This window comes from Bubalus bubalis, chromosome 3, assembly GCF_019923935.1.
Source record: "Bubalus bubalis isolate 160015118507 breed Murrah chromosome 3, NDDB_SH_1, whole genome shotgun sequence".
NCBI classification, from domain to species: Eukaryota; Metazoa; Chordata; class Mammalia; order Artiodactyla; family Bovidae; genus Bubalus; species Bubalus bubalis.
In genome coordinates this window covers 10,844,481-10,868,679 of record NC_059159.1, presented here as the reverse complement: position 1 = coordinate 10,868,679, position 24,199 = coordinate 10,844,481, and the positions used below count along the sequence as shown (strand labels likewise).

Genomic DNA, 24,199 nt, shown 5'->3' with positions numbered 1-24,199 from the left:
TGTGTTTTGCTGAGGCTAAACCTTCTCTTGCCCCTCCCTTCCTTGATGCCCAGAACCTTGATTCACCTCCGCTAAAATAGGGGAGGCTGGTGGGGAGATGCATTTGTCAGGGTTTAATCTACATTGTGTCCTTTTGCAGTATTTGAGTTGCTAGCATTTTACAAAATAGGGAATCTGGAATCTGGATTTCTGTCTTCACTTGAGAAATCAAATCTGGCATAACTCTGGGCCTGTATTTCTGTGTGGCAGCCACCACTGGCACTGGTCATTGGCTGCCTCCTGACTCCCGGGGCACCCTGCTCCCAAGCTGGCCACAGCAGGACTCTGAGTTGGCAATCTGCAGGGCTAAATATCCTCAGAGTCTCCCCAAGGCCTATATTTTAATATGTAGCCTGTGAGGCAGATGGGCTGCCCCCAGCCCAGGTGTCAGCCTCCCTGCACGTAAGGCTGCCCTTCTTGCCTCCTGAGCTGCTCAGAGAACCAGTGGGCTCTCAGACAGCTAGTGGTCGCCAGTTGCAGGCAGCTTGTGCCCAGCTCACAGATAAACATACACTCGTGCTCACATTCAAAGCCAAGTGAAATTATACACTCCCAATGTATTTGAGGTCAAAAGTAAATAAACCAGGACTTGATGCACAGTCATGACAAAAGGGAAAAAAAAAGCATTGACTCATCCTGTTTGTGATCTCACATCCAGGCTGGTTATATCTGGGGTGGAGCCTCTGTTATAAATAAAAATGGCAATGAATTTGTAAGAGGCAAGGTTTCTGGTCACATGACCCACAGAAAGCCTAGGCCATCAGTCCTAAAGGGGCTGCCAGGCGACAGCGTGGGGATACACGCACTCCCTGGAGGCCGTGAGGTGAAATTCAGACAAGATGCTAAGCTCCTGCTCTGTGCAAGGCCCAAGGCGGGGGGCAAGGCCCGTGAGGGGCCTGTGCCTTGAGAAGGAGACAGGACCAGTTAAGTGACAAATATGAGGAATAAGCCACAGGAGAAATGGGAATGTCTCAGGTACCAGCATGCGGCAGAAATGTTCCCAGCAGGCACCTCAGCGAGGAGCAGCGAGGATGGAAGCCAGTTGCCCTCTGGTATCACTGGGAGGCCCAAGTGTCCGTGGATCAGAGCAGGGAAGGACAGAAAGAGGACGTGTGTGTCTGGAGCTATCTGAACTTTATGCTGAGCTGGACGTGGAGGTGAACGCAACTCCTTTAGCCTCCAGGTGAAAACAAAAGGAAAGTCAGTAAACACAGCACATCTGGACACTGGTTTGAACTGCCAGGCTGTCTGGATTTTCCCAGAAGCTCAGGTTAGGGCAGTAGTCAGGTTCACTCCTCTCTGCCCCTCCCCTGGGGTGTCTCACCTGCCTCCCTGAAAATCCCTGTCTTCTCCTTCCTGGCTCTGCCAGCCCAGCCAGGGGTGGTGGGGTGGCTGCAGAGGTTTGGGGGTACACTCACCTGCCCGGTCTACAATCTCAAAATCCAAGTCTGCATTGCTCTTCTTAGCACCCAGGGAGCCTCCCTGGTCCACCTCCAGGATATCTGGGCAGCCGCTGCAAAGCATAAGAAGATGGAAGTCAATGTCCCAGGGAGCCATGGGCAGCTGGAGCCACCTGATCCTGTCCACAGCCCCACTCTACCTGGAAGAGCATGGGTCTTCCCAGAAGTCCTCTGTGGCCCGCTTGCACAGGGATTGCTGGCTGGGAGGCGCAGGGCTGCTGGAGCGGAAGCTGTCCACCAGCTCTCGGCTGGATGTGGCACTCAGGTCAGACCAGAGCTGGGACTGGGGGAGGACACAGCAGAAGTCACCATGGGGTTCTCACGGGGATCCCCTAGGACACTATCCCTGTTGCCTCTACTGTGTAGAGTGTAATGATAATAAGCCACAGCCTCCCACTGACAGGGTAGAGGAGGCAAGAGGAGGGGAAGGAGGAGCAAAGAGCCAAGCCACATTAATTGAGCACCTACTCTGTGTTGGGTACTCTATTAGCTACTTCTAGATTTTACGTTGCTTAGTTCTTTATTTTTTAAGTTTTTTGTCCACCCTTTCACATATGGAATCTTAGTCCCTGACTAGGGATTGAGTCCACACCCCTCTGCAGTGGAAGTGAAGAATCTTAACCACTGGACCACCAAGGAAGTCACCTGTATCACTTAGTTCTTAATGATAAATCTATCTGGTGGTTAGCATTGTCCCACTTTGGAGTGTCCCAGGTGGTGCTAGTGGTAAGTAATTTGCCTGCCAATGCAGGAGACATAAGAGATACAGGTTTGATCCCTGGGCCGGGAAGATCCCCTGGAGAAGGAAATGGCAATCTATTCCAGTATCCTTGCCTGGTGAATCCCATAGACAGAGGGGTCTGGTGGGCTACAGTCCACGGGGGTCACACAGAGTCAGATGTGACTGAGCATCTGAGCACACGCACTGTCCCACTTTACATATAAAGCAACCGAGGCCAGAGAGGCTAAGTTGCTGGCTAGTGAGGGTCACGTGCTGACTGGGTGGAAACATGCAAGATGCAGAGCGTGGAACTGGAGGAAGCAGGTGAAATATGTAGATCCAGGTGCAGCTCCCCTGTTCACTTGATAAGCCTTTCTTGAACATCTTTAAGCGTCTCCTACGTGTCAGACCCTCTTCTGTCCTGATAGACGAGGTCTGGTCCAGCCCCAGCAGTGGTGGAGGCACCGGCCGTACCTCAGAGGAGCTGCCGTTGCTGTCATCCCGCGGGCAGAGGGCAAACATACGCACCAGCCGCTGCTTCCCCTTCGGACAGGGCTCCCTGGCCCCCACCTCCTGCTTGGGCTGCCAAAGACCCAGACAGGCTGGTTAATTCAGGGAATATCCTAGGTTGCTCTTGGAGTTTCTACCGAGTCGCAGCCCCTGTATCTCCAGCTTCCTGAGTGGTTTCCTTTCCTGGGCTTCAAGGCAAAACATTTATGTCCCCTTCTCCCAGCCTGGGACACCTGGCACTGTGGGAGCTGGCCACCAATGGGACATGCAACAACAAGCTTGGTGACCGCATTTTATCCCCTTTGGATAATACATGTTATTCTCTCCTGGTTATACAAATGATAGATACTATATGTATATCTATAGATACTCCACAAAGAACATTGGTGGGGAAGAATAGGCCAATTAGAGAAGAAAGTAAAATTGACCTATCCTCCCACACTCAGAAATAGAGCAGCCAGCAGTTTGCTATCTATTCGTCAGTCTCTTTTCCATGCATATGTATATATTTTTTAACATGTTTGATGTGGCAAGTGGGGGAGGGAAGAATGGCTGGGACCCCTGCTTAGGGAGGGGAGGGTCTGGCTGTGCTTCCCAGGTGTCCCTGGGCACCTCTAGAGTCTTGCCCACCCACCAGGGTGTCTGGAACTGGAGCTGCTGCCAAGACCATAATTAGAGGTTTTACAGTAATTTTAGTTCTTTGAGAATGCAGCTTCCTTCATTTCTATCACTCAGCTCTCAGGTAGTTTACTTTCAAGCATCCCAGGAAGACATCAGCCACTAGACCAAATGACTACCTGCACAGCTTCCTAAGCTTGCTTTCTTCATTGAGCGCCGCACATTCCAGGTTCCAGAACCTTCCACCAAGCTAACCCTTCTATGACTTGCATAGTATTAGCATAAAAAAAAAATGAAGAAGCAGACTCAGCCTGCCCCACTGGATACCGTCAACCTTTGATCACACTTCACCTCACAGGAGCCAGCATTGTGGACAGAGATGAATCCGGTGGTGCCAGTGGGCCCATGTGGCTGGCTCCGGTCTGCCCCAACACCCTGCATCCTCCCCCCAGCAGCGCTCACCCCCAGTGATGACTCGGCCTGCACCTGCAGCCGCTGGACCTGCTGGCGCAGCTCGCAGACCTGGTCCATCAGCTCAAACACCTTCCTGCGGAGGGCGTCCTTCTCGGTCAGGTTCTGAGAAATCTCCATCTGGGCTCCATCCCTCGCCAAGTAGGCCTGGGAGCCGAGATGGAAGACAGAAAGGATCAATGTCCAGAGGATAAAGAGGGTGTGTTGCAGGAGTCCAGCCAGAGAAAGCCCCTGTTTCTGGCCTGTGTTTACCCTAGACTCTCTGGTGTGCAACACACACAGCTTGTTCTGTGGCTTACCACCATTTATGATTCATGTAAAAGTGAGCAGTTTCAGTAACAGTCAATAAGGGGGTGCACACAAACACCTCCTGCTAGAAATGAAAGGAGGGAAGATGATGTACAGCAGGCATGGCAACAGGTAACAGTGGCGGGGAGCTGAGAAACACCCTGGGGATCAAGGAGAGAGACCCCAAGTCTGGAACTTGCTGCCATTGAGGTCAGGTGACCTGGCTGGCCAACAATAAGCCACACCCAGAGTGGCCTTCCCGACCCTCCTGAGACCCCTCGGGGACTGCACCTTTGGTCCCCGGAGCCCCTCAGCCCGGCACCCAGGCCAGCCCCTCACTCCTCCCGGGTACCTGGTCTCGTTCCTTCTGCAGCTCGACCACTTGGCTCTGCAGGGCGTTCATCTTCTCCTTGTAGATTTCACAGTCCACCTTGGTTTTCTGGAACTGGAGCAGGGTCTGCTCCTTCTCTTCCCAGTACTGGACGGAGGGGGACAAACATGGCCCACGGAGGTCAGTGACTCTGAGGGTAGGGCTGAGGATGGGGGTGGGGGAGCCTTGGGGAGAAGTGAGGGAGGTGGTTCTCGAGAAGAAATAAGGTGAATTAATGCTCATTTCTTAAGTGCTAGATTTCAGGTGCATCTAGAGTTACTGTGTTGATTATATTTTAATTTGATCATCAAAATATGCATGGGTCCTGCATGTCAAATTGTGTTTTGTTTATTCCATGTCCCAAAGGGCATACCTATTTTCCCTCTGCCCACCTCATTCTCTTCCACTGTCTCCTTTCTCTCGTCCTCCCCTTGCCTTTTAGAGCAACTAAATAAATCCCTGGCTCTCACCCTGGGGCCCCCACGCACTGGAAATCACTCTGTGTTTTAATCGCTTGTTTGCCTGACCTATTTTCTCATCACCCCACAAAGTGGACGTGGCCTTTAGCATTGGATTCTGAGTTGGTGTCCAGTCTAGTTTGACAAAGGAATAAGCGAACAGGCCAATGCATTTCTTGGGCAAAGTTGGTTTTAAGCTCAGTATGGATTAAAGAATTTGCTTCCTGATCCAGGCAGCCCGGCCCCTAAACACGGCCCAGCAGCGTCACCTGCTTTCGCTGTCTCTCAGCGGCCACTGCCCGCTCCCTCAGAGAGTGGATGCGGTCCACCAGCTCCTGCCTGCTCTCCAAGGCCTCGTCCAGATTCTGCTCCAGAATGTCCTTCTCCGCCTGGCACAAAGAGATGTCAGCCCAGGGACCCTGACCTCCCCGAAGGCCCCAGGGAAACATCCCCATCATCTCGTCCCCAGGACAGGAGGCAGGAAGCTTCGAGTCTGGGTGTGGGGACGGATTTAGCTTTATTACTGCACCTCAGGCAGGAAAAAAGGCAAGGTCAGCAATCAAAATGGGGAACATGCATTTCAGCTCCACGTGAGCACGGCTAGGAGACAAAGTACAGGAAGCTGAAAGCCTCTGAGGTAGTATAGCGCCTCCTTCTTTTAGGCAGTTTCAGCCTGCTCCCAATAGATCCAAAGGCAGAGGCTTCCAGGAGGGCGAATATCAAGGGCTGAGGCATTCCCTCTTCACGCTCACTTTTATGAACGATGGCACAGTTCAGGCCGGGTGACCCACACCCCATGAATGTCTGTCAAAGGGCTAGTTCAAAATATAGATATTTATTGATCGAAAGGGACTGGAGAGGAGAGGCAGATGATTTGCATAATTTCAGGGTGCTGGCGACACGAACTTCTCTGCATCTTACAGTTCCCCACTCCCCTGTGCCTGCCTGAGCGGGATGGTGGAATATTTTGCAGGCAGAAAGCTCCCCTGCTTCCATAACCTTAAAGCTAATCTCATCAATTATAATCAGCCTCCATTTACTCCAAAACAACTTAGCAGCAGCAAACGAACTAAGACTTTTGAATACGTGCACAATAGCTTTCAATTTTGCCAGCATACGGGGTCTGGAAAGAACAGGAAGGAGGGATGTGAGAAGGGGTGGTGAGGACGAGTCACTAGGTTTCATCTCACCCAGACCTTAGCTACACCTCAGTGGAACCACCTGTCAGAAATCCCACAGTCTGGAGGCCACAGGCCAAGGCCAGTGACACTACCTGCTGGCCACCAAGGAAGGAAGCTGAGACTTGGGGGGAGACCAGGGCAGGAAGTTGAACCCTGGGGGCACCAGGACCCACCAGGCTGAAGGTCAGGGAGCGGAGCCTCTCATTCTCCTCCTTCAGGCGGCTCAGCTCCTCGTCTCCAGGCTCCAGGTCGCTGGCCATCTTCAGGGACCGCTCTCGAAATTCCCGCTCACAGGAAGAAGACATCTTCTCTCGCTGAAGCTCTTGCTTCATCAGATACAGCTGCCAGAGAGGAGAAGGAGGAGGAGAAGGTCACTGCTGTTTCTCCACTAGACCAGGAGCCGGGTGTGGTCCTCAGCCTTTCTCCTTAGTGATGATGCTTTTCATACTCAAAAAGGTCCCTCTCCCAAGATTTCAAAATCCATAAAGGGTTTTACCTAACGAATAGTCCCTGTAGGATGATAAAGGCATTTTAGCTTTATCTTACTGGGAGGTGTAGGGGTTAAATCACTGAGCTGAGGTCCCCAGGAACAGAGAAAGGAGCCCTTGCCATCGGCTCTTGGATCTGACAGCCAGTGCAGCCAGGGATGAATGGCCACTAAGTCTCCTCCAGCATGGCCCTGCTTCTCCGCCTTTCCACATTCCACTAAACATGTCAGGTGAAGTGGGCGGCAGCAAGAAGAAACCCCGGGGGATCTGCTGGAATTAGAGGTTTGGGTGTGAACTCATGATTTCTAAACTCTGTGCATGTGTGTTTCTATGCATACCTGCATGCATATGTGCCTATGCATGTCTGTAGGTGTATGTACTTGGGTATCTATGTGCATGTTTCCTAGTCCTCTCTGCTAAAACGGCTGAGGAGCAAAGACACCCCAGTAGCAATGAGCACACCTAGAGCCCAGTGGTCACTAAAAGGAACTGGGGCCCCTTGAAGAAATGGTTGACTTTGGAGCTGAGGTGGAGTGGGTATGAGATGATCCTGGAATATCTTGTGGTGATGCAAAGAAAGTCAGTGCTAAGAAAACTCGACAGCATGTCATGTCCCAGGACACAACATATTGAAGGGGTTCCCACTGTCAAATCTAGGACACCTTGAGCACCAAACTAAAGACAACAACATGTTACAGATTATTGGAGATAGGAATCCACGCATCTGTGCCAATAACAGATGCACAAGTGGGGAAAGGAAAGGCTCCCTCTCACAGTCAGGATGCTGAGGGCCAACTGGTCACCAGGGGGAGCACTGGAGATGGGGCTCATCATTTTGCAGCCACCAGAGTAAAGATGTGCTCAGGCAAGAATCACTGGTCAGGCTAAGTCCAGGGGGAGGTGTCAACATGAAGCTACGGTGCTTGCTGGCCTTAAAACACCTCTCCCATACCCCCCAGCTGCAGGGAGTAATAGTAAGAGTACTTTGGCAATTTTGGTACAATACCTGATCCTGGACTAGAGGGAAAATGCCATAAAGAATATACTTTAGGTCAACTATAAAACTGGAACACATACAGTAGATTTAAGGATTATATGACTATAATTTTATGAAGTTGGCAACTGCACCAAATTATATAAGAGAATATCCTATTTTTAGGAAATATACATCAAAATGTTTGGGGGAAAAAGGACCATGATGCGTTCAACTCAAGTAGTTCAGGAAAAAGTGTGTGTACGCATGGGGAGAAAAAGAGAGAGCACAGTGATAAAGAAAAGGTATGTGGATGTATTTGTATGTTTATCTGTATGTTTTTGGGTAAATTCAAAATTCTTTCTAAATAAAATTTAGAAAACTAAAATCAAACAATGCCACAGTTAAAAGCAAATGCCAAAATGACAAGGAATGACTATCTTCCATAAAGAACTCTTGTAGATCTATAAGAAGATACAATAATTATCCCCAACAGAAATATGAGTAAAAGACTGTTGGGGTCTGAGGGGGCTTCACTAGTAACATTCCTGTTCTCCCATCTGTATCCAGGACCAGCTGAGAAAGATAAAGGAGGAGACAATAGAAGTCCCCTTGGTTACTGATGCAGTTGGAGGGGAGCAGGGCTGGGTGGTTCTACTATTCCCTAACAGCCACCACTCCCAGAATAGCCAGACAGTCCCCCAGAGGTAGGACGGGGAGGAGGGCTCCCCATCATGGGCACTTCACAGACCAGGTGATTGCAGGGCAGGGTGGATTTGAGACCACATAGCCTATTCGAGGGGACCCTGGTGGAGAAGTTTCCTGCAGGGGTGTTGCAGGGAGTGGGAGTAGGGGGTTCCAGGAGATAGGCCAGCAAGTGCGAAGGCCCATAGTGGGGAGCAGCAGATCAGGATGGGCACCCCGAGCTGTTACCTCTTCCTGCAGGCTGCGGCAGCGCGTGGTGGCCAGCTCCTTCTCCTGCAGCGCGTTGCTGTAGTGCAGCGAGAGACTCAGCATCTCGTCCTTCAGCTTCAGCACCTCGTGGAAGTGGGTGCTGACCTCACGCTTCATGCGGCTGTGGTCGGCCTCCAGTTGACGCAGGCCCTCAGCGCGGGCCTTGGCCTGGTCCAGGCGCTCCTGCAGCTGCTGGCACTGCCGCAGCAGTGCCTCCTTCTGCCCCTTTTCCTGGCTCAGCTCCTCCTGCAGGCTCCCAATGGCCCCAGCCAGGCACTCAGTCAGCTTGGACGTCTCCATGAGCCCTGAGGGACAGGGCAGGTAGGCCAAGGGCTCCTCGTCCTGCAGGGTCTTTCTTCCTGCGCCCACACTCTCAAGCAGGGCCCCCACCCTAATCTGTGGGTCACCGTAAATGCTTCCAGGCTCAATAGGACTCGATATTTCGGTTAAATAAATAGCTTGACAGGTGATTTCTGTCCCCATTCTTGGCTTCCCTGTGGGACCTGGCTGTTTAAACCTAACTCCCCATCCCCTGCCACCATCAGCTGAACCTTGCTCGATGTTCATTCTCATGTCATCCTGAGGAAAACATAACAAAGAACATGAATCTGTATAACAGAACCCTGAATCCCATAAATAGGGGCTGTGATGACAAATAGGCTGAAACACTTTCTTACCAACAGTTTTGAGTGATGTTGCCCTGCCCCTTCAAATACCTAAATCTCTCAACAGCTCCTCTAGAGAAGCCTAAAATGACTCAGTTAATGAGCAAGACCTCGTCTCCCACCTGGCCGGTATAAATCTTTACTTAGCAGCTCCTCTCCTTTTTCCCACCATCGGCCCCTCCCAAGAGCCAGAGCTGGGCAGGACTGGGCAGGACCAAGTGGGAACCGATTCCCTTCTGCCTCAAGCACCTCAAGGTAAAGGTTTTCTAGGAAAGGACACACTTCCTCTTTGCCTGTGCCTTGCAGATGCAGGTTCCATGCCCTGTGAGGGGTCTGCTCTTGGTGTTGGATAGTTAGAAACAAAGCTTTTCATTTATAACCCAAGGTCATGGGCTCTGCCTACCCACCCCGACTAGGGCTAGTGTTTGTGTGTGGGGGTCTCCTCACCCCCCACAGTCTGGGGGGTGTGGTTGGAGCACAGAAACAGGAATGTCTGCCCAGTTTGGAACAGCCTACAGTCAAGGAGAGACACCTCCTCACCCCTGGTTATATCACCAGATCTCACCACTGAAGTTTGTGAAGTCCACGCTGGGCTGCAGCCCGGTGACCAAGGTGTAAACATCAGGGTTGTGGAACTTCAGGCTCTCCAGGAAGGCAATGGCCCCATTCTTGCCTCGAGTCTTTAGCAAATCCAGCAAGTACCCTTGGGAGAGAGAACAGTCTTAGCTAGCCAGGTACTGGCTGGGCTTCCCATGAAGGAAGCAGAGTACAGCAGGGTGGCGGTCATCCTTGCACATCTAGGAATCAGGAGGTCAAAGCAGTTTTCCAGGGTCAATTTACTACTTCCATGATGGTAGTCAGACTCGAAAGGGGTCAGGTTGATATTTGTTGAGGAACTGCTACAACCCAAGTGCTAAGAGTTGAGAATAAAAGATTCAAAGGGATAATCGTTGCTCTCCAGACCTCTCCCAGGTGTGTTGTGGACACATGCAGACACACATGTACAAAGCAGGTGGGAGAAAAGAAGCAAATAGCAGTGCCCAGGGTCCGGTCCTAGAGAGGCTCGGGCCTTCCGAGCCCACCTACATCCCATCACTCTCAGCTTGAATTAATTTCTCCCCTATGTAATGGTCATTAGGCAACAGGCACAAATAGTATCATATTGATAGCTACCACTTACTGCCTGTTTTTGAAGGCCCAGGCTTTGAGATGAGTATCTGATAAAGAGTAACTCATTCCATTCTCCTAACACCTTCATATGATGAAGCTTTCCTGTTTTTGAACGAATAAACACAGCTAGTCAGACAATCAGAATCAGCTCCAAAGACATCTGGAGTGGGTTGAGTTGTGGCCCCCAAAGTTATGTCCACTTGGAAACTGCCAATGGGACCTTGTTCAGAAAAGGTTTTGCAGATGTAATTAAGGTAAGGATCTCAAGAGGAGGTCCTCCTGAGTTATGCAGGTAGGCCATAAATCCAATCACAAACATTCTTAGACAAAAAAGGAAAAGACAGAAAGAAGGACATGTGATGATAGAGGCAGAGAGTGCAGTGATGTAGCCACAAACCAAGGATGCTGGGGCCACCAGAAGCAGAAAAAGGCAATGGTTTTCTCCCCTAGAGCCTTCAGAGGGAGTTCAGCCCTTCTGACACCTTGATTTCAGGCTTTTGGCCTCCACAGTGTGAAAGAAGATGCTTCTGCAGTTTTAAGCCACCCAGTTTGTGGTCATCTGTGGTGGCATTTCTGGGGCACTAACCCAGTCCCATGACCTGACCTCAGGTCACCTCAAGGTCCTTCACCCCCTGCCCTCACACAGGCCTTTCCAGCACCACCTGCACCAAGCCGGCTCTGCAGTGGGCTGGGACACAGGTCCTCACCGACTCTCATGGCCGTGTTGTTGAACCTGGGGCTGTGCAGCACCTCCTCCTCGTCCAGCTGGTCCAGCACCTTGGCCTGGCGCAGGTAGGGGGTGAGACGGCTGGGGAAGATGCTGCGTACAATCCTGCAGCGGTGGTCCTCCATCATCTCCCACAGCACCTCCTCGTCCAGGGAGGTCAGCGAGGAGTCCGTGCGGCACAGCTCTGCCATGGCCCGGCCTCAGCACCCTGGATGGGAAGGGTGGCCACGGAGGGCTGGGGTCAGAGAGACACAGCTTCCTGTCCAGGAGGTCTTTCCATCCAAACCCTCTTCCCCAAGTCAGCAGTAGGGAGGAAATGACCAATTCAGAGAGGTCATGACACTCGCTCTGGGTGTCCTGTGACCAGCAGGAGGATGCTGTCCATCCTTATTGTTGATATCAAGTCAATCCCTCAACCAGGAGCAGAGCAAGCAGAACGGGGTTTCTTTTGAATTCAGGAGACTGGATTTGCCTTTAAATCTCAGGAAGCTGCCCCTGGCCTGGGGAATGGGTGTACTGAATGAGGGTGACATTACAAACCATACGGACGGGGCTTTCCCTGGCGGTTCAGTGGTTAAGACTCTGTGCTCCCAATGCAGGGGGCCCAGGTTCAATCCCTGGTCAGGGAACTAGATCCCACGTGCTACAACTAAAGATCCTGCATACTACAGCTAAGACCTGGTACAGCCAAATAAATAAAAAATAAAATAAAAATCTGTCTCATTGAAAAAACAAAACAAACCAGATGGATCTAGAACATGCATTCTTAATAGGTGTGACAGAGCATACTACAGCTAAGACCTGGTACAGCCAAATAAATAAAAAATAAAATAAAAATCTGTCTCATTGAAAAAACAAAACAAACCAGATGGATCTAGAACATGCATTCTTAATAGGTGTGACAGAGCCCCCAAGGGGTCAGAAATCGATTCTTGAGCAAAAATTCTTACTCTTCTGTGTACTAGAGTGGGTTGCCGTTTCCTCCTACAGGGGATCTTTCTGACCCAGGGATCGAACCCAGGTCTCTTACGTCTCTTGCTTTGGCAGGCAAGTTCTTTACCACTAGTGCCACCTGGGAAGCCCATATAAAGCACAGATGTGCATAAACAGACAGTATATCTGTGAGGTTAATATCTCATGAAAGGGTGATTGGGGAAAGGGGAGACACAATCGCATCCAAGCACAAGACCTTGTGTTAAGAGGACCTCAGAGGACCCCCTGCCCAGACTGCCAGCCACAGAACCCACTCCAGATGCTCCCTGCTTTGTAATGAGTCACCTCCACAGGTGTGCCCTCACCTGAGCCCCTCTCCTCCCTCCAACCCTGGCACAAAGTCACTAGCCCACTGATACATCTAAATAGATGCTTTTAACCTGCAGCCTGTTTTAAGCATCCTAAAAAAGTCCTGCAAATGATTTAAAATATCCATATACCAGTCACACAGATTCAACCCATCTTAACACTTTGTACTGGGTCTCCTTTTTAAGGACACACAGTTAGAGACAGCCCAGTTCTGTTGTCTCCAGGTCCTGTCCCTTGCTGTCTTCCCACTGGTAACTTCTGGACCATGTGATGCATATGAGTGTGTCCAAAATAACACAGGGCATCTTGTCATGTGCCCCCGGGAACCCCATAAACAGTGTGGTACTGGGCATGGCTCTACACTCGGCCTGTTTATTTTTTTTGTTGTTTATTTTTGCCATACCATGTGGCTTGTGGGATCTTAGTTCCCCCACCAGGGATCAGATCCAGGTCCACGGCAGTGACAGCCCAAGTCTTAACCACTGGATAGCCAAGGAAGTTCCTCAGCCTGTTTTTTGAGGTTTAGCAAATGGATACATGCAGCTTGATCTATTTTTAAACTGTGTACTGAATTCAATTATACTAAGAAACCACAGTCGGTGCTCCTGTGGATTGGCCTTAGGTTGTTTTGCCTTTTTCTCCAACACACGCAATGCCACAGTGATTGTCCATGTACATCATCTTGAGCACAGGCGGGGGAGTTTCTCTCAGACCTGAGAATTCCTATGATTTAGTTCTTTTCATTTGGAATGGCAAGGTGGAGCAGCTGGAGTCAAATACCTGTATTTTAAAAAAAGCTTTTGGCTGTACCACACGACATGTGGGATCTTAGTTTCCCGATCAGGGATTGAACCTGTCCCCCTGCTTGGAAACTCAGAGTCTTAACCACTGGACCACCAAGGCAATCCCTCAAATACCTCTTTAAGAGGTCTATATATGAAAAATGCTTGAAAACTACAGCAAATCAACCCTTGTAAACTAAGAAAACAAGGAGATGGTCACTGGAGGGTCCTGTCCCCATGGACAGCCCCCTGCAGTCCACGAGAGGGGCCCCATCTTTAGCGAGGACTCACCAAAAACTGCTCACATTCGTTTTTGCAGGCACTCCTCGCCGTGGGATGGGATCCCGGGTCCTCTCTGAGGCCAGGTGTGGTGCCAGCAGGACGGGGCTGGGCGAGAAAAGCCTGAAAACCCGTGCGAAGATGATCTCATAACTATCTCAAGCCGCATGACTTGCACAGAAACTGAGTTTCGGCACCAAAGACTAATGCAAGGGGGGAGAAAAGCAAACTGTTCCAGGAAACAATTCGACAGATCTTTGATCCCTATCGTCTGCTCAGGAACTATAAAAGCTTCCTTGGGGCTTGGAAGCAGGCTTGCAGAAGGAAAGTGAGCTTTGAACCCTAGGAGACCAAGGAGAATGCGCAGGTGCCATAGTCACACAGTGTGTCTTTGTCACCATGGGGCCAGACTCCACTGATACCCTTCCCCTAAGTCTTGTACTCAGAAGGAGTGATCTGCCAACAGTTGTGGCTGGGAAAAGGGCATGGGATCTCACTGGTTGAGGAAGAAGAGGGAGCAAGCCAAGAATAGGAGTCCTGCCCTTAGGTGGTTCATTCCTGGTTTCTTCAGGGAACAGTTGACGGATGCTTAGGAATCAGGGTTTTATAGGTTGAACTGTGTCCATGAGTCAGGGTTTTATATGTTGAAGTCCTCACTCCCAGTACCTGTGAATGTGGTTTTATTTGGAAATCATGGCAGATGTGATCAAGATAAAGTTGTTAGGGTGGGGCCTTGAATCCCTTATGACTTGCAGCTGCTGCTGCTGCTAAGTCACTTCAGTCGTGTCCGACTCTGTGCGACCCCACAGACGGCAGCCCGCCAGGCTCCCCTGTCCCTGGGGTTCTCCAAGCAAGAACACTGGAGTGAGTTGCCATTTCCTTCTCCAATGTATGAAAGTGAAAAGTGAAAGTAAAGTCGCTCAGTCGTATCCGACTCTTCGTGACCCCATGGACTGCAGCCTACCAGGCTCCTCCATCCATGGGATTTTCCAGGCAAGAGTACTGGAGTGGGGTGCCACTGCCTTCGCCCTTATGACTTAGTGACCTTATAAGAAGAGAAGCAATCCAGAGAAAGACTTACAGGGAGAAGTCATGTGACAACCAAGGCAGAGATCAGAGTGATGTTTATAGAAGCCAAGGGTCACCAAGGATTGCAAGCAATACCTGACGCTCAGAGAAAGGCATTGAGCAGATTCTCCCTGAGACCTTCAGATGAAGTCTGGACCTACTGGCACCTGGATTTTGAATTTCTGGTTTTCAGAACTCAGGGCAAATACATTTCTGTCATTTTAAGCCATGCGGTGTGGTAATTTATTATGGCAGCCTTGGAAAACTAATACATATGTACAAAGGGAATTTGGAAACTGGCTCAAGTCCTGGAGTGCCCGGCCATGTCCAAGCAGTCAACTACACACTTGAATGGAAGGCTCACGAGCTCCTGGGATCTCTACCCAGTAGAAGTCTGCATCCCTTTGGTGTGGCCTTTCAAATCGGGATGACCTACCTTGCATCAGGACCAGCTGTGCAATCCACAGAGCCCAGTACAAAATGAAAATATGGGCCCCTAGTTTTAAAAGTTTCCAGAAGTTCTAGACAGTGACAGCAGAGCGTTAGACCAAGCACAGGGTCCTAGGGACAGGTTACATCCATGAAACTGGCCCTGATTTGCATGATCAAGGGGTCTCCAGGCCCTCATTATGTAATTTATGCCTAAATTCCTATCTCACCCAAGTGATTCTTTTGTGATGATCAATGCCCTTCTGTGAGGTTCTCTTTTAGATGTCACTGGGGAAATAAGCATTCACTTCTTGGCACCTAGAGGTGGGTGGGCCTGTCAAGAGATGGAGGGCCAAATGAGACGCACCTTCTCCATGGATGCCAGACTGGTGACCTGGGGCCAGGGCAGGCTTCTAACTGGTCAACCACCCAAGGACCCAGGACAGAGGATCAATTCCAGGAGCAGTCCTTCCCAGCCCCATCCAGCCCTGCCTCAAAAGGCCATAGTCTTCGTTTTCTCAGGCCCTGCCTATCCTTCTGGAAACCAGGTGTGGCAGCAATAATATATCAGGTGCCCAGCCCCAGTGCTTGCCCAAAAGAGGCTGAACCTGCAGGCACCTGACAGCCCTTCGCCCCCAGCCAAGCACCCATCCCCTGCTCCGGAGGCCCCGATCCAGCTGAGTGTGTCTGCCCTCAGCCGATTTGTGTTCCCTGCCGGCCTCCTCTGTTCCACCCGTGTGTGCATGCTTAGTTGCTTTAGTCATGTCCAACTCATTGTGACCCCATGGACGGTAGCCCAACAGGCTGCTCTGTCCATGGGATTTCCCAGGCAAGAATACTGGAGCGGGTTGCCATGCCCTCCTCCAGGGAATCTTCCTGACCCAGAGATCAAAGCTGTGTCTCTTGCATCTCCTGCATTGGCAGCATTGGCAGATTCTTTACCACCAGCGCCACCTAGGAAGCCCCCCATTCCACCCCTACACTGGCTCAGTCCAGAATTCCGTTCCCCTCAGTCAACCCCACTACCACCAGGACTGTGTTACACGGGTGCCAGGGTGCCTAGGCAAGGGGTTCCCCTTGTGCCTTTTCAGATGACAACCTCGTGAGTGCTGCAGCTCTCACCGTGTGCAGTGCAAAGGCTCTGGGTCAGATTCCACACATAGAACCAGTCCAAATGGGAAAGGTGCTAAATGAAGAAACTCACAATCTCTCTTCGAGAACCTTGCAAAGTGAGTCAAAAAATGTAAACAAACAAACAAGAGCAACAAAAAACCCACAGCCACAAAATACAAACAACAGAAAAGTAAACAAGTTTCTCCCCAAAGTTTTGAGAAATGTCGGAATATCAGATGAGCCCCAAAATGGATGAAGTGTTGCCAAGAGGCTCAGGACTGCCAGTGACAGAACCGCATCTCCACGGAAACATGTAGATTTTAAATAAAGTCTCTACCTTGTCATGGTTTTTGTAATCTCTTAACTTTAGCAGGAATTTTTAAAGAAGTAATTGTTCTTGGAAATGTTTATATTGTATTTAGCAATTCAACCATAATCTTAAATGTAAGTAAAGCTAAAATTTTGCTTTTAAAACAGGTGGGGACTTCCCTGGTGGTTCAGTGGTTAGGATTTTGCCTTCTCATGCAACAGGTTCAGGTTCAATTTCTGGTCAGGAAGCTAAGATCCCACATGCCTCATGGCCAAAAAACCAAAACATAAAACAGAAGCAATATTGTAGCAAATTCAATAAACACTTTAAAAATGGTCCACATTAAAAAAAATGTGTAACATTGTCAGTAATGTTTATGGTCTCATGTTTATGGAATGAGGTCAGTGCGTCTGTCTCTCTAGCAGTCCCTCAATCTATATTTTAATTCATCCATCCATCTAATCTGTCCATCTTTCTCTCATTTGGTGTGTGTGTGTGTGTGTGCACGCGCACATACGTGCACTCAAATGTGTAGGAGAGAAAGAGAGAGAGAAAGATGGAGAGAGAGAAATACAAAGAGACAGAGAGACAGAAACAGAGAAACACAGAAAAAGACAGAGAAAGAGAGCAGGTAGATTTTGGAATGCTGTTCACTGATACTATTTGTGGTGGTAGAATTTTAGGAAATCAATTTTTTTAATTGATTAAACTTTTTAGAATGAGTGAGCCTAGGTTCAATAAAAACCATAAACTCATTGTTTCAGAAAATAATCAATTCAGTTGATCAAACAGAGAAGGAAATTATCACAGATAAGGTGCCCATCAGCCCCAGAGCACCCGGGACACTTCTTGCCTAAACGTGATTATTCATGGCAGCCCCCGCCTTTCTCTCAAAATGACACAGTTCAGGTGACCAACGATCAGAGACCAGCGGAGGCATCCCCTCTTTTGCTTTCCCTCAGTTCTAGGAGGAAGAGCCAACCCTTGTGTGCCGGGCACAGAGAGAATGGGAGCAGACCAGGATGACAGGCGCTGGCTGAAGTAACTTCTGGAAAAGGCAGAGACAAGGGGAAAGAAGACTTGGTTGGCCCAGTTCTGCATCAATGAGGAAAGAAACTGCTTCTTAACCCCAAAACAGGGTTTCTTAACATGCACTTCATAAAGAAGAGTGGAGCACATTTATAAAATCCTGTGTTTCCCCACAAATTTCTTATAAAATATCCGTCTTAATACAAATTGAGCCTGAGCCTGAAGGTTCAAAAACATGAGAAATAAATACACCAGCCCCGAACAATGACCCTAAATGCCCTCCTTTGATTGGAGTCAATGGCCTGGATTAGTTAGCTCCAAGGAGACAGTGACCAAAAAACCTGGGCTCATGGAATATTGACTTCTGTTTTTAGCCAATTACACCCTGGCATGCTGTCTGATATTATATGATATAGTCGCCAAGGGTTGGGGCCGGGGGCAGGGGGTTGCCTCTCCAGATTGCAACTCAAACTCTGGGAGCTCCAGATACCCAGGTCTCCGTGGATGCCCTGTTGACAGGGACTCGCTGGGAAGCCTTCCCAAGGCTGGGTCATAGTGGGTGACACGCTCCTGTCCTGGGAGCGCCTTCTGGCTCAACTGCCACTCCTGTCCCTTCATGCCCATAGCATTGTAGGACTCCTAAGGACTGCCTGTCTGTCTGTTCACAGAATCCCACTTCCACCAAAGGGAACTCAGAAAATCAGGGCCAGCTCAAGTGACAAGCTGCCTTACCAAGACAGCTGAAGACAGACCTCTCTGGGACTCTCAAACCTCAAGCAACTGCCCCTGACTCCTGGGACCTGTCAGCCACCCCAGGGTGTGCGTATAAGTAGGTATAATCGAGTAGAAGCCACGCTAGTCCTTGCTTCATGCAGTGAAGCAGCTTAAGACAGGTCCCCAAATGGGAATTTAAAAGGTGGGAGTTTCCTGGCAACTTAGCCTCAACGTAAGTAGGGGTTAGCTCTAACAGTAAAGAAAATTTAGCCCGGAGATCCTTAAGGATAGTCTAAACTCCATAAAATCCTCTTTTAACCCTACAGTAACTCTAGAGGGAGTCTTAAATCATAAGAGCCCTAAGCCTCTAAGATGTGGGTCCTCCTATTTCCCCATGTCAATATTCTTCTCATAGCCCAGGGCACAGATTTTTGCCTGCCTGTGAAGTAGGGGAGAAGGAGCAGTGAACACATATATGTACACACATATACACACATACACAGAGGCACATGCAAGACTCCAGAATAGGGGGAGTAGGTTACAGGAAGCTTAAGGGAATTGATGACCCACAAATATGGTGAGTGAGGCAGAAGGTCACCAAACACAAATGGGGTGCTCCCTTGCACCCCTCAGCTAACATCCCGCACCAAAGTGTCATCGTAAATGTCTGGCTTTGCCCTTACCACCAACAGGAAGCAGTTGGTTTTAGTTTATTGTTGTTGTATAATCGCTGAGTCATGTCCAACTCTTTTATGACCCCATGGACTGTTGCTTGCCGGGTTCCTCTGTCCATGGGATTTCCCAGGTAAGACTGCTGGAGTGGATCGCCATTTCCTTCTCCAGGGGACTTTCCTGACCCAAAGATTGAACCTGCATCTCCTGCATTGGCAGGAGGATTCTTTACCACTGAGCCACGATGGAAGACCTGGTCTTACTTTACTGAACTTAGAAACCTTTCTTTTCTTTCATCCTGGGCAATGATGCTGAGATAAGAGTACTAAACAAAACACTTCTTTCATCCAGCATGGCCTGTACTGTCTTAGGTGGTACTGAGCAGCCAGAAGATGTTTGAGTAATTTAACCAAACAAAATGCAACGAGTTGATTTCTCCTCTTGTCCTCAAACCTGGCACACCTCCATGCCTTATAAGGAGGAAGCCAGCCCTTTCCATTCCCCCCTCTTCCCATTCCCCCCTGCCCCACAAACAGCTCTTGGACCCCATGCCTGTCCTGCCCACCCTCCCTGGGTATGCTGACCTGATCTCCTAGAGGTAGACTCTGTACACTTGCCTTCGTCGTTCCTGAGAAGCGATAGCTGACCGGCTACAGTCTCACCTGAGCAGCAGCAGAAGAGCAGGTTTGACAGGTGCATCTGTCTGGGCCCTGCCTACAGAAGCAGCACCTCACTCAAGCCTTCACGCATCACTGAAACTCCAATACGTTCCCACAGCAGGGAGGATGGGTATAAAGGGTGTGTTTGCCTTTGCCAGAACCACAGGAACCTTCCGAGAACTGCCTGTGTATCTGGTCAACCCACAGAAGGTGGTGGTTGAGAAAATGATGGAAAATCTTGGGGCAGATGGAATCTTATATATGAATAGTCAGCCCATAATTCTCCAGAAAGATCCTAGGAAGTTTAGGGTAAACTCACATTAGCAATTCTGGGAAGTATCTAAATAGTTCCAATAGATCCATCTAAAATCAACATGGATACTTACTACTTAGATTTAAATGAAAGTCTTGGTTCTTCTATGTTAAGATGTATCCAGAATCTGATCACTCTTGCCATTTGTACTACTGTGATCTGATCGGCGCCTACCAGGACAGCTGCAATGATCTCCTAGCTGCTTTCTCCATGCCCCTCATAGTGAGTTCTCAACACAGCCAGCAGAGCCTCCTGTGTTGCTAGAGGATGAGTCAGGTTGTATCATTTCCTTTGCTCAAATTTCCAATCCTCAAGTCCTCACCCCACCCCACATGCTAGGCCCTGATTTCCTGGTGTTTGCTAATCTCATTAGCATTCACCTGCTCCTCGTATGGGGCCTCCTTGTTAGTCTTGGATGGCTCCAGGCACATGTCAGCCCCAGGGCCTTTGCACCTGCTATTCCTTTGGCCTGCAGTGCTCTTTCTTTCACCTCTTTCAGGACTTCACTCAAGGGCCACCTTCCCAGAGAGGGCTTTCCAGCCACTGTTTAAAATCATAGACTTCCCACACTACTTCCCCTCCCCATTTCCCTGTTTCATTTTTCTCTATTGGCCTCACTGCTCCCTGACATATTATGTATTCTAATTATTTATCTGCTTTTTGCCTGACTCTCTATGACAAGCCTGACCCAGAGGACAATACTTCTTTCCTTTCTTGTTTTCTGCTGTGTCCTCACTCTGAGTGATGCTCCATGAATACAGGTTGGGTGAATAAATAAACACTGGGTGCCTGGTTCGCACTGATGCAGATGATAGACAAGAAAGAAGGGACAACCATAGTTCCAGGACCTATATGAGTAAGAAGGATCTTGAGGATCATCCTTCTGACCAGGCAGGTTCCCAAGGTCACACAGCTAATTGATGGAGAGACAGCAACCAGAACCCAAGACTCCTCCTCCTGGTGAGTATGAGAGCTGGGACTCCAGCCGCTCAGGGCAGAGCAGGTAAGAACACAGATCTGACCTCAGACAAGGACACAAGTTCTTGGATCAGAGTCCCAACCCTGCTGCACAGCAGCTAACCTCTGGGCCAGGCTCTTCAAACCCCTAAGTCTCAACTTTTTTATTTTTCCAGTGGAGAAAAATAGCAGTGGCTTCTGCTCATGGTGGGAAAGCACTTCTCTCCATGCCTGGTGCACAGAAAATTCTAGATAGTTATTTAAAAATGTCAAAATGTCCTTCCAAGTAAAAGAGGCAGCTGGCCGATGGAATTAAGGTGGCTAAAGCCTCACTAAACCTCTGTTAAAAACAGAAATGCCTCGAGTCACAAGAACAGAGTTGAGGAAGCCCCAGGCCCCCAAAGACTGTGAGCTTTCTGAAGGCAAAAATCATTTCTGAGTCACCACAGGGGCATCAGGAGGATCCGACTGATAGTTATTCTGTATGACATGAGACCCTAGCTGGGTACACACTTCTAGGGTCAACCAGGTGGTACTTTGGTAACCTGGTTCAGTGGGAAGAGCATCTCCAGAGGAATTCCAAAGGGCTGGAAGGCACCAGGAAAGCCCCACCTGGTGAGCAGGGCCCAGGGCAGCGATCAAGAAAGGAGCACAGAGTGAGAAACAGATGGACATTGTGAATGTCCTGGTAGCTCTGTGGAGGGCCTCTGGGCATCACCTTATCCACAGAATGTAGGGAGTTGTGGGGGGTGTTCTGGGTTTGCCTTGGAATGGAGATGCTGGAACCAGATGCTACAGGAAAGGCCCCGTAAGAATAAAGTGCAAGTTCACAGCACAGAGCACCCAAGGACAGGGGTTCAGGTTTAAGATGGGGACCTCCAGCCCAGTACCCTGCATGGGTAGCAGCCAAATGGATGACAAGGGCATCATAAGTGGGGGGAAGAGATGCCTCTTTGCTCTTAAAGCTAATGCTCAGGAGGATCCCAGGTCTTCTGTGGTTTTGGCTGTATCAGGTCTTACTTGTGGCTCAAGAGATCTTTATGGTTGTGTGTGGGATCCAATTCCCTGACCAGGAATCAAACCCAGGCCCCCGCGTTGGGAGTGTGGAGGCTTAGCCACTGGACCACCAGGGAAGTCCTGACCCCAGGATTTCTACTGAGGCATTCTAAACAGGTTTTCAACAGGTGAGCCGGCCACCTGAGCAGGCATCTAGGGCTGGGCTGGGTGTGGCTCAAAGGCCTCTGCGTGGGAGCACGGATCCCTCACCCCAACCCTGGCCTGCATCAGTGCAAAGCGTGGGCCAGGGGAAATCAGGAAGCAGCAATTTCCACAGGAAGAGGTGACACTGCTCATTCCCTGCTTCTTTCTCACATTTGAACATGCAACTGCCTACCTAACAACTCCCTGGATACCTAGGCATCTCAGATTTAACTCAAGGAAATCAAATCATTCTTTTTTTTTTTTTTTTTTTTTTTAATCTTACAGTGGGGTCGTGCTAAATTGCCCAGGCTGGAGTGCAGTGGTTATTCACAAGCGCAGTCCCACTACTGATCAGCAGGGGAGTTTTGACCTGCTCTGTTTCTGACCTGGGCCAACTCACCCCTCCTTAGGCAACCAGGTGGTCCTCTGCTCTCAAGAGGTCATGATATTGATGCCAAATTTAGGCATAATATAGGCATATATTATGCCTATATTATGCCTATATAGGCATAATGTGTTACAGCTCAGAACTCCTGGGCTCAAGCACAGATATATTTTTTTAAAAATGTTTGTTAATTGAGGTGAAATTCACATAACATAAAATTAACCATTTTAAAGTGAACAGTTCAGTGGCATTTAGTGCATTCACAATGCTCTGCAACCATCTCCTCTATTGAGTTCTAAAACATTTTTTCACTCAAAAAAAAAAAAAAAAAAAAACCCTGTGTCCATTAAGCAGCTCCTCCCTCATTACCTGGCAACCACCAAATTGCTTTTTGTCTCTATTCAGTTCAGTTCAGTCGCTCAGTTGTGTCCAGCTATTTGCAACCCCATGGACTGCAGCACACCAGGTCTCCCTGGCCATCACCAGCTCCTGGAGTTTATTCAAACTCATGTCCATTGAGTCGGTGATGCCATCCAACCATCTCATCCTCTGTCGTTCCCTTCTCCTCCCATCTTCAATCTTTCCCAGCATCAGGGTCTTTTCAAATGAGTCAGTTCTTCGCATCAGGTGGCCCAAGTATTGCAGTTTCAGCTTCAGCATCAGTCCTTCCAATGAATATTCAGGACTGATTTCCTTTAGGATGGACTGGTTGGATCTCCTTGCTGTTCAAGGGACTCAAGAGTCTTCTCCAACATGAGTTCAAAAGCCTTAATTCTTCAGCAATTCTTTGGCACTCAGCTTTCTTTATAGTCCAATTCTCACATCCATACATGACTACTGGAAAAACCATACATAGCTTTGACTAGACAGACCTTTGTTGGCAAAGTAATGTCTCTGCTTTTTAATATGCTGCCTAGTTTAATATGCAGTTCATGGGGTCACAAAGAGTCGGACATGACTGAGAGACTGAACTGAACTGAACTAGGTTGGTCATAACTTTTCTTCCAAGAAGCAAGTGTCTTTAATTTCATGGCTGCAGTCACCATCTGCAGTGATTTTGGAGCCCCTCGAAATAAAGTCTCTCACTGTTTCCAGTTTCCCAATCTATTTGCCATAAAGTGATGGGACCAGATGCCATGATCTTAGTTTTCTGAATGTTGAGTTTTAAGTCAACTTTTTCACTCTCCTCTTTCACTTTCATCAAGAGGCTCTTTAGGTCTTCTTTGCTTTCTTCCATAAGGGTGGTGTCATCTTGTCTCTATGGACTTGCCTATTTGGGACATTTCACATCAATAGAATCATATACATGTGATGTTGGAGGTCTGGCTTCTTTCATACAGCATAATGGCTAAAAAATGTCCCATCATGTGGATGGACCACGTTGTATTTATTCATTTGTTTTGTGGATCCTGGGTTGTTCCCACCTTTTAGCTGCTGTGAGTACTGTGGCTATGAACACATGGGCATATGTTTGCTTGATCTGTTGGTTTTGCCCATGGCTTCCCCATCTCATGATGGTACCCATCCAGATGCTTATGCCTGAAAGCCAGGAGTCAATCTTCGTCCTTTAAACCCTAACAGCCCCCTCTATCCCATATGTCACTCCCTGTCCAGAATGTCACCTGGGCCCTCCTCTCACATCTTCACTGCATCAGCTCCAGCCACCACTACTGCCTCTCCAGTGGGCCCCCAGCTCTCAGCCCTTCTCTGGCTCCTTAACGCCAGTCTCTCAACCTCTTGCTGTAGCCGGGCCATCTTTCTACATTTGACCTTAGCCAAAAGAGTTAGAAGTGATAAGCCAGCTCACTTTCCCAAACTGGTTATCAGAATGAGTCCTCTCCCCGCAAAGAATGACCACCCTGAAGAGGCTCCTATGGCAACCATGATGCATTTA

General features: G+C 49.1%; 1 protein-coding gene and 1 non-coding gene across 6 annotated transcripts in view; one reads left to right on the top strand and one right to left on the bottom strand.

Annotated features, from left to right (window-relative positions):
* Positions 1-20,044, bottom strand: part of CARD14 (caspase recruitment domain family member 14) — a 29,642-nt gene extending 9,598 nt beyond the window's left edge. For 3 of the 5 annotated variants that reach the window (XM_025279656.3, XM_025279657.3, XM_025279659.3), the window contains exons 1-11: positions 13,469-14,236; positions 11,074-11,301; positions 9,762-9,899; positions 8,511-8,836; positions 6,290-6,457; positions 5,205-5,324; positions 4,460-4,585; positions 3,811-3,966; positions 2,695-2,802; positions 1,640-1,782; positions 1,458-1,552 (exon numbers count right to left, since the gene is read on the bottom strand). In XM_025279656.3, coding sequence (XP_025135441.2) covers positions 1,458-1,552; positions 1,640-1,782; positions 2,695-2,802; positions 3,811-3,966; positions 4,460-4,585; positions 5,205-5,324; positions 6,290-6,457; positions 8,511-8,836; positions 9,762-9,899; positions 11,074-11,284 — 1,591 coding nt within the window. In that variant the 5' untranslated portion in view covers positions 11,285-11,301; positions 13,469-14,236. Of the gene's footprint in view, positions 1-1,457; positions 1,553-1,639; positions 1,783-2,694; positions 2,803-3,810; positions 3,967-4,459; positions 4,586-5,204; positions 5,325-6,289; positions 6,458-8,510; positions 8,837-9,761; positions 9,900-11,073; positions 11,302-13,468; positions 14,237-19,375; positions 19,765-19,836 lie in introns of those variants that run through there. The other 2 variants (XM_025279654.3, XM_025279653.3) reach the window with 2 other exon arrangements.
* On the top strand, positions 11,650-11,722 carry TRNAG-CCC. The gene has a single exon. It is a non-coding gene; the product is annotated as a tRNA-Gly (tRNA).
* Positions 20,045-24,199: the final 4,155 nt, after the last annotated feature.